The 11075-nt window shown below is 40.2% G+C and overlaps 1 protein-coding gene across 1 annotated transcript; it reads left to right on the forward strand.

Annotated features, from left to right (window-relative positions):
- Window positions 1–983: 983 nt before the first annotated feature.
- LOC132042516 (F-box protein CPR1-like) lies at window positions 984–2374 on the forward strand. The gene has a single exon (XM_059433033.1). The coding sequence runs from the start codon at window positions 984–986 to the stop codon at window positions 2073–2075; it is 1092 nt and encodes a 363-aa protein (XP_059289016.1). The 3' UTR covers window positions 2076–2374.
- The last annotated feature ends 8701 nt before the right edge of the window (window positions 2375–11075 follow it).

The raw sequence follows: 11075 nt of genomic DNA on the forward strand, positions 1-11075 counted from the left end.
TTAAGGCACTGAGTGCTGGTCCGCCTTACAAAGTTTAGAGCGTGACATATTTTTACCTGATTTAGTTGATTATTATGTTACTTATTTGTACCACTTAGTATTCCATTTATTTTTTGGTTTCTTTAAACTACCGTTCTAATTATCATATAAACTTTTGGAAAACATAACCTTAGGGAAGCTAGTTTCATGTTTTTCCCATAACTTAGAAGGAATGATCTAACACTATTGATCAATGCACCTTTTAAATGTTGACTATGTCTCTCAATACTTTAATAAGTTCAATATTTTCGATGTGTATGACACTGCTTAGTACTTCTGGTTTGTTAGATATTGGTTATTTACTCATTCTCCACAGAATTAAAATATTCTCAAATTAGAAGTATTCAACTTGCTAATTTTGATAAATTTGAGAATGGAGAAAAGCATTTTACTCAATGAATTGTTTCAACAATATTAATATTATTTTTAAAATCCATAGTAACTACAAGTTTTGGCATACGCAGAGGAACTAGTAAAAGATAGCAATGCAAAGCCTAAAAATAACAATTCTAAATCAATGGAGGCATTCACCGAACTATATGGAGAGGAGTGAGGTAATGGGGCTTGGGTATTATCGTAACTCTCTATGTATAATAAAATATTGCGATAGAAGAACCACAAAAACACGCGGGCTTGGGTATTATCGTAACTCTCTATGTATAATAAAATATTGCGATAGAAGAACCACAAAAACACGCATGTGAAGGGTAGTTAGTTAGAGAGACGAACGTCCGAGGAAAACATTTTTGGATCCAATTTAAATGAGAGATTGAAAAATTTCAAGAAGGTGATAAAGTTTTTTCTATCCAGAGAAATTTCCATTTCAAACGTTTTAATTCACAATACATATGTCAAAAATAATCGACAATGGCGGATGGAATTATGAAGAAATTGCCCGAAGAGGTTCCCTTATATACTTTCGAGACTTACAAAGTGAAATTCTAATGCGATACAGATGTATCTCTAGAATTTGGCATACTCTATTACAATCCTCTTATTTTATCAATCTTCATTTCAAGTGCCCCATCACCACCAAAGACCAATTTATTCTCTTTAAACGATCTCTTCAAGAAGAAGAAGGGGAATTTAAAAATCTCTTGTCTTTTCTTTGTGGTGGTGATGATAGTGATGATCTTATCCCCATTTCTCCAAATATAGAAGTTCCATATCTATGTTCTAGTTATGCTAGTCTATCTCATAGTCTCATGGGGCCTTGCAATGGTCTGATTGTTCTGACTGATACCCAAAGCATTGTCTTACTTAATCCCGCCACAAGAAAATACAACATGCTTCAACCCAGTCCATTTGGCTGTCCACAGGGTTTCAACCGTTATGTTTGTGGTCTAGGATTTGGCTTCGACTTGACGGTGAATAATTACAAAGTCGTTAGGATTTCAGAAATATATTCGGATCCCTACAAGGATCCTTGCGTGAGAGGGTTCAAAGTTGAGATTTATGATTTGGACATTGATTCTTGGAGAGAACAAAACTACGAGGAGGAAGAGTTGCCCTTGGTGTTTTGGGTTCCTTGTTCAGAGATCTTTTACAAGGGAGTTGTTCATTGGTTTGCAACTGCAGATACAGAGGTAATTCTTTGTTTTGATATGAGCACTGATACATTTCGTACTATGAAGATGCCGGACACTTGTTATGTTCTTGATGGGAAGTGTTATGGCCTTGTAATTTTTGATAAGTCTCTCACATTGATTTGTTATCGTGATCCAACATGTGAGATTGATCCAACAGTGGATATGATGGATATTTGGACAGTGAAAGATTATGGTGTAAATGATTCTTGGATTAAGTTATACACTATTAGACCTCTTCCTATTGAATCCCCTTTAACGGTTTGGAAGGATTTATTGCTTCTTCAAAGTAGAACTGGACAATTGATTTCCTACAATTTTATTTCGGACGAAGTAAAGGAATTTAATTTACATGGATATCCTTCAAGCTTGAGGGTTGTAGTTTACAAGGAAAGTTTGACTTCAGTTCCAAAAGAAAACGGGCAAGGCACACAAGCTCAAGGAATTTAGAAATGGTATGGCTCTTTTGTTGTTTATTTATTTTTTTTTTTTTTATTTTTTTTGTTTTTTGACGAGTTAGTACCTAGTCTTCAAGATACAGAAAATTTTGGTGAAATGTTTCAACACTTATCCTTTGGTAATTAGTTGAAAGGTTTTAACACTTATCTTTTGGTGATTAGTTGTTACCATGAGCAACAACCAAATTAGAAATAATTTATGTGCTATAATTTATTTGAATGATATTTAATCTAGCACTCAGAATTGATATTTTTTTTATTTGTGCTTACCTAGATAATAAAAAAATTAGAAACTTCAAGGTTCAAGTTAGCCAAAAAAAAGAAAAAAAAAAGAGAATAAAACGTATGTTCAATCTTCTTCATTGGTGGATTCAAGTTAACAAAAATATTTACTTTCTATGAGTAATGTAAATGATGTTGCTGTTATTTGCAGCATAACATGTTAATGTTTTACTACCACATGAGGAAAAACATTAAAAAAAATTACTTTTAAATGTATACCGTCATAGATAATATCTGTCATAAATATCTTACCCTTCTCAAACCACCTTCCCACACTCAAATTAATAGATGACCTCGATCTATTCAAATGCATAATCTACAAAGTTAGACAAATCCATTGATGTGAATTTCATATTTTAAGAACTGGTCAAAGTAAAAATCAAACCTAAAACCCATGACCAAATCCCAAAATAACTTATGTTCACATGTAACCCATAAAGCTAAGAGTCCAACTATATAGATTTCTAATCCGACTTCATTTCGATGTTCAAATCCCAAATTTGATGTTTCTAGAGCTCAGACTCATAATCCATAGTTTTTTTGGACTTAATTGCATGATTTTTTGGACTTAATTGCATGATTTACATATACATATCTAGCATAAGAACAAGTATAACAGCTAGGGTTAAGTGTAGAATTGTTGCCTTAAAGCTATAAGTATGTCACGATCCAAACCGATGAGTCATGACGAGTGTCTAACCTCTAGTGACCAAACACTCCTAAACACATATTTGAACCATCTTTTGAACATCAAGGGCCCATAAATGGCATAAACTGATCTCATACTGCCTCATGAAAGGGTAACATTATAAACTCTGTACAATCTGTACATACACATACATACTGAAAACCAGTGCAAGCCAGCTAGGCCGCTACATATACTGTACATAAAAGAATGGGAGCCGACAAGGCTACATTATCTGATTAATACATATAACTGTCTACAGGACTCTACTGGAATAAAAGCTGTAGAAGGGATGAGACAGGGCCCCGTCACACCCATATGCATGTTTATCCAAAAAGGTTAGCATACCAAAATAGACTACGAATCCAGATCAATGGAGCGCACTGACCACTGCTGGATAGAAGTCCTACTAAGCTAGACCACCTATCGGTCTACCTGAACCTGCGGGCATGAACACAGCCCCCAGAGCAACGGGGAGTTAGTACGGATAATGTACTGAGTATGAAAGGCGTAAGAACAATCATGTACATATAAGAATCATGAATAAAATCCGAACTCATACGATGAAATAACCGCTCTACATGTACCTGTATGAACTAGTATCTGTATGTATCTGCATCAATCTGTATAACCGACAATGCCTCTGTGGGCGCATAATATGCATGCTCATGTCTATCAATGTAGGCCGTAGATATGTATATGCGTATATAATGCCTGTCAAGCCTCTGTGGCATCCCATCATATCACATAGGCCTCTCTGCGGCCATCATCACATACATTGTTGTGGTATGTGCCCCGATCCTTATCTCACCATCATGGTGCACCAGCTGATCAGGTGGTGATGCGTATATAACTCCTATCCATTTTACCATACCCCATATACATATAATACTTGCGTATATAATGCCTTCTGGTCACGGGTCAATATAAATATATATGAATGAATGTAATGCATGAATAACGGTATACATAAAACTGGACCCATCAACAGAAGGAGCAATCATAAACGGGGTACATGATCATCAAAGACTGAAGAACTCCTAATACTTCTAAGAGTAGAGTAATATGGAAGTTCACTTACTCGTTCGGTTCATATCATAAGGTCATGCCAAAAGAAAGAAAGGATAGCCTTAACATACCTTGAAGTATACCCAATCGTCGGACTTCTACCTCTCGAACTTATAAGTCTACAATTAAGATAACATAGGCCTTAATTAGACTATTTACCTCGCTTACTAACCATCTTTAAATACACAGAGAGTTTAACGAAGTGTAGGCAATAACTTCCTTGTAAGCTTACAACCCTTCGACTTCCCATTCAATCCAACATCAACCACAAAACCCACAACAACAATGACAACATCCGTATATCAAAATATGCTTAAATCCGTTCCCAATAATCTCTTAAAAATAGCCCCAAATCACTATCTTACCCTTCATCAACTTACCACTTCCATAAGTATCCTCTTTTCACTTAAAACCACTAAAACTCTTAATAATCAACTTAAATATAAGAGCAGAAATCATTTACATAACTTGAGAGGTCTAAGATTCTAAAGATCAACTTAAACTCCAATTCCCTAAGCTCTACAACTTGAAGAAGCCCTATAAACAACCTTCTTCTTCACAAGCTTGGGTTCACGGGGCTTGGATCTTGCCAAATCACCACTATGATGATAGAAAATGTTGAGAGTAGATATACTAGGGTTTTTCTCTGACTTGGAAGAGAGAAAATGAGAATTAAAGTCCTGGATCACATATTTGTACTTGGAATTAAAAAATCTATCCATACAGTTTGACGGACAGGTCGATGACCCGTCGAAGTGTCGACGGTCCGTCGACTTTCCGTTCGACCTGCGCCTATAGGTTTCTAGGCTACGGAACCCTGTCAACGCTGTACAACGATGGTCAGTTGGCTATGTCGACGGCCCGTCGATGGTGATTGGTGTCTGCAGATTTCTCAGATTCAAATTTCGATCGCGTCGATTCGATCCGTTCAACTTCTAACTCTATAAATCACCAGGGATACCTGCTGGTACCTTTGTACACGGGGTAAGACACTTTCTATCTCCAAAACTTAGACACGAGTCTCAATTCTAAGGGAATACCCGACTTCGAAACCATAGGTTCTATTACGACGAGAACGAGAGGCGTAACATTCCCCCCCCCCCCTCCCCCCCCTCCCCCATTAGGAATGTTCAAATAATCATGGGCTATAAAAATTTCGGCAGAGTTTCCACTATACATATACCCATTCAACTTCCCGCACTACGCAACCCAAACGATAACACACAGGCCACATATTACAACATACAATACCATGGCCTTACACGACCAATCACGATAGCTGAAAATGGAAGAGTACCTGGGGGTGATGATGCCTACGATCGAACCTCCCGTACCGCCGGGAAACAAATATGGGTACTTAATCTTCACTGCCTCTTCCGCTTCCCAAGTCACCTCCTCAATATTCTTATTCCTCCATAAAACTTTAACTGAAGCTACATTCTTGGTTCAGAATCGCCGAACACTCGTCCAATATAGCCACGGAACCTCTTCGCATGATAATCGCTTCTGGCCGGATATCATCCACTGTACAACTTTTGAAGGATTCTCCATGGGCTTACGAAGCCTAGACACATGAAATACCGGATGTACCGACTCTAGCTCAGAAGGCAATTCTAGCTCATATGCGACCGTGCCCACAGTACGAATGATCTTATATGGCCCAATATATCGAGGGCTCAACTTACCCTTCTTGCTAAACCTCATAACTCCCTTCATAGGCGAAACTTTCATGAACACCCAATCACCTATCTCAAACTCTAGCTTACGTCGCTGATTATCCGCATAGGATTTCGCCGACTCGAGTCGTTAGCAATCTTTCGGAATCACTTTCACCTTATCAAGCTCGCTTGCTCGAATTAATTTCGGGGCCTACTAACGATTCTCCCCGCATCAAACCATCCTATGGGCGATCTACATCTCCGCCCATATAAGGCCTCATAAGAGCTATCTCGAATACCGGAATGGTAACTGTTGTTATATGCAAACTCGATAAGAGGTAAATGATCATCCCAGCTACCTTTAAAGTCAATCATACAAGCTATCACCATATCCTCAAGTGTCTGTATAGTACGCTCCGCCTGTCCATCTGTCTGCGGATGAAACGCAGTACAAAGACTCACCTGAGTCCCTAATCTATTCTAAAAAGACTTCGTAAATTAGCTGTGAATTGTGTTCCCCTATCTGAGATAATGGTTGCTGGAACACCATGAAGTCGTACAATCTCTTTAAGGTAAAGCTTCACATAATCTTCGGCTGTATAAGTAGTTTTGACAGGCAGGAAATGGGCTAACTTTGTAAGCCTATCAACTATGACCCATATCGAATCACACTTCGGCGAGCACGGGGCAACCCCGTAATAAAGTCCATATTAATTACCTCTCACTTCCATGTCGGAATCTCTATAGCCTATAATAAACCTCCAGGTTTCTGGTGTTCTATTTTGACATGCTAACAATTTGGACACTGAGCAACAAACTCCGCTATATCTTTATTCATACCATCCCACCAATAAACTTCCTTGAGATCACGGTACATCTTTGTTGAACCTGGGTGAATAGAATCGCGAGAGTGATGTGCTTCCCCCATAACCTGCTGATGAAGCCCTGCAATAATAGGGACGCATAATATACCTCTATATCGGAGTACTCCATCTTCTATAATCGCAAAGGGTGTCTTTTCTTTCTGAGGTGCTGTATCTCGGTAATGAACTAAAACAGGATCCTCGTACTGACCTTTTTTTATCTCTACTACCAAAGATAACACCGCTGTGTCTTGAATAGTAACTCCTGAATCCACTGAATCTATCAGTCGAACTCTGAGGCTAGCTAATCGATGAACTTCACGGACCATTTCTCTTTTCTCTGGCGGCACATATGATGAGCTACCCATGGATTTACGACTAAGGGTATCGGCTACTACATTAGCTTTCCCGGGATGATACAGAATATCAATATCATAGTCTTTCAGCAACTCTAGCCATCGCCTCTGGCGTAAATTCAAGTCCTTCTGCTTAAAGATGTACTCGAGACTTTTATGATCGGTGATATATTTCAATATGGACACCGTATAAGCAAATTACCTCCATATTTTCAAAGCATGAATCACTACGCTAGCTTCCGCGATCATGGGTCGGATAGTTCTTCTTCGTGCTTCTTCAATCGTCTAGAAGTATAAGTGACAACCTTACCATGTTGCATCAACACACGCCCCAATCCAATAACACGAAGCATCACAATATACGATATAGCCATCTGCTCCTTCTGGAAGAGTCAACACGGGTGTTGAAGTCAACTCATCCTTCAAAGTCTGTAAACTCTGCTCACAAGCATCTGTCCATTGGAACGTAGCTGATTTCTGAGTCAACGTAGTCAATGGGGCTGAATGAGAGGAAAATCCTTCTACAAACCATCTATAATATCCTGCCAGGCCCAAGAAGCTACGTATCTCTATTGGTGCCGTGGGCCTTGGACAATTCTTCACAGCCACAATATTTTGGGCATCCACTCCAATGCCTTCCTCCGAAATAATGTGACCCAGAAAAGCCACAGAGTTCAACCATAGCTTACACTTGAAAAACTTGGCATACCACTCTCTACCTCGAAGAATTCCAAGCACTGCTCGTGGATGTTCTGCATGATCAGCCTCTGACGACGAATAAAATCGAATATCATCTATAAACACAATCACGAACAAATCTAGGAAGGGCTCGAAGACACTATTCATCAAATCCATGAATACGGCTGGCCATTAGTTAGCTCGAACGACATAACACGAAACTCATAGTGGCCATATCTAGTCCGAATGCCGTCTTCGGGAATGTCCCTTCCTTCAATTCTAGCCTCACGGTGTCCTCGACCTCAAGTATATCTTCTAAGGACTTAGTGCCTTGCAACTAGTCAGATAAATCATCAATTATTGGGAGCGGATACTTATTCTTTACAGTCACTTTATTTAATTGCCTATAATCAATACACATTTGCAAAGAGTCATCTTTCTTTCTTATAAATAATACCGGTGTTCCCCACAGTGATGTCTTGGGCCTAATAAAGCCCTTCTCATGTAAATCCTTCAACTACTCCTTCAATTATTTCAACTCCGCAGGTGCCATCCTATAGGGAGGAATAGATATTGGCTGAGTAACTGACAATAGATCAATGGTAAAATCAATCTCTCTCTCGGGGGATATCCCTAAGCTCATCCGGAAACACTTTTGGAAACTCATTAACCACGTGAATAGATCAAGAGTCAAAGTTGCAAATCCCGAACTCCGAACTGTGTGATGTATGTACCCTTTTTTCGATCATTTTCCTGCTTTAAGGTAGGAAATAAACCTAACTCCTAAGCGAAGCAAAAGATTTTGCCTTCCAATCTAGACCTGCTCCGGGCAACCGAAATCGAACCATCATCGTTCGACAATCAACATTAGCATAACAAGAAGCCAAACCACCCATGCCCATAATAACATCAAAATCAATCATATCTAACTCAATCAAATCAAGTACGGTATGGCGGTCACAAACTATAACAACACAAACTCTCAGATCACCAACCGGCGTAGGACACACCTCAAAAGGTTTAATCAACTCGGGCTCTATCCCAAAATTGCCAGCAACAAAGGGCGTAACATATAATAAAGTGGAACCTGGGTCAATCAGTACATACACATCATAGGAGAAGACTGATAATATACCTGTAACAATATCAGGAGATGTCTCACGATCCTATCTACCGGCATGTCTATATACGCGGTGCTGAGGATTGCTCGAGCTGGATGCTCCACTACTCCCTCTACCTCATCCTGCTAGTGTCTGAGAAACTTGCCCTGAAGGGCACACTGTAGAAGAAGAACCAGCCACAGACCATGTAGGCTAAACCACCCCCCCACTCTCTATGATCGGACACTGCCACATCCTATGACCTGGCTGGCCACAAGCATAACAAACATCTGAGCCCAGCCAACACTGCCGGCATATAACTTGCCACACTGGGCACGCCGCGCAAAAGCGGGGCATCATCGGGCCCCGACTCCGTCCGTACCGAGAGCCCGATGCTCTAGAACTTCCGGCCACTCCGAATAAGAAGACCGATCAAACCTCGCACTCGAAAACCGGCGCAGGTGCCCTCGCTAAATAGAATGGATATCGGGATACCGCGTCTCTGTCCTCCCCTAGACTCACCCCCGATCTCTAAAGTCCTGGCCCTCTTACCATGGCCCCGGTCACGCTCACAGATCGTTTTCCTTCTCGATGCTTACAATCTTCTGCATTCTCGCGCATATGCCCGTATAAGGGAGATATCCATGCCCGTCGTACGTAATGCGCACAGCCGTACAAGCATCTATCAAAAGGGCTCCCAGCCAGCCCATACAAACGATGAACTCGTCCTCCATCTCACCCACCATTGCCGGAGCTCAGTTATCCGGCCATGTAATCAAAATACACGCAATACTCCCGGACACTCATACCGCCCTCGCTCACTACGTAGAAATCTATCCGCTAGGCTCGCCCGACCTCGGCAGGTAGATAACGGCGAATAAAAGTATCCGAGAACTCTCGCCAAACACCGGAGGTTATATCCTAATTATACGGGCAGATATTCCGAGTTAATCGTGATAAGTTAAGGACCGACTATTATTATGGAATACGAGGTACCTCTCGATTTTGTTTTAAGGTACAAGTTGCTTATAATTTTATTGGTATGGAATATTAAGAAATATCGGGGGTTAGAAGTTAATTATAAGGAAGTTAATTATTTTTCATGAAATGGCCACTTGTGGCCGTGTGGCTATGTGGGTTTCACCCATGGCTTGGCCATTTTGACCGAGTCAAGCCACGAGGGCGGCATGTGTCCACTTAGAGCGGGCTATGTATCTCTATACGTATAGACGAGTCATGACCAAGCAAGACATATTATTCATCTTTACAACTCAAGAAGGTTGGAGAAACATAGAAGAAGGTATTCGGCCATGGCTATGGCCGAACCCGAGGTCCATGCACTGATCAACAAATAATTTTCTTCTAGCATTTCAACCAACTGGAAGGCCCTTATTAACGTGGATTAGTTGTTTGGAGCAAGCAAAGCATTCGATTGCAAGGGCACAAACTCTAGCCGAGGAGGAGTTAAGTGGAAAAGGTAAGATTCAATCCTCCTTTACATGTGTTGCGGATGGTTTCGCGCGTGTTGTAGTATGTTGAAATGATGAAATTCATAAAGTCACGTTGTGTGTTGGTGTTGTAGCTTCTAATAGGGGCTTTGGTATATGAAGGAATGAACTAAATTCTTTAGTATTTTTGGTTGTTGTTGTTGTAGATTCTATGATGAAAATGAAGGTTTGATGGTTCAAATTGAAGTTGTAATCGTTGTGGGCTGTTTTGGAAGCTAACGTGATTCTAATATAGTTCTTGTATTTATGAGAATAATGTTGTTAACGTGTGGATTGTCGGTGTAGTTCATGAATTTGGAAGAAAGAGATGTCTTGTTGTTGTTCTTATCGTAGTTGGGAAGCGTTTGTGGAGTAGTATATTGGTTGGGTTGTTTTAAATATCATACGGATTGTTCGTTGTTCTTGAATCTTGCTTTCGAATGGTTTCGGATTAGTACTTGAATGGTGAGCGCGGTGTCAGTTTGATTGTATGTGGTTGATTTGAATGTAAATGGAATGGGTCGAACTATGTAGAAAAGATTACTAACGTTAGAACGCAAAGCTTTTTAAATTGATTGTTGACGTTGTTAGTATGGTCATGGACATTTGTTTTGACGACCGGGGCCGAGTTGAATTCCTCGGTTTGTTGATTTTATAGGGGAAATGTCTGCCCGAATTTCCGTAAATGAAGTGCTAGCTGAATTGGATTCCTAAGTGCTTATGGCTAATGATTGGTGTCAATGCGTTGTAGAGATCGGGGGCCCGAGACTTAAGTTCGGAAGCTTTGGAAAGGGGCGAGGTATGTAAAGCTTACC

Source organism: Lycium ferocissimum, unplaced genomic scaffold, assembly GCF_029784015.1.
Source record: "Lycium ferocissimum isolate CSIRO_LF1 unplaced genomic scaffold, AGI_CSIRO_Lferr_CH_V1 ctg15845, whole genome shotgun sequence".
Classification (NCBI taxonomy): domain Eukaryota; kingdom Viridiplantae; phylum Streptophyta; class Magnoliopsida; order Solanales; family Solanaceae; genus Lycium; species Lycium ferocissimum.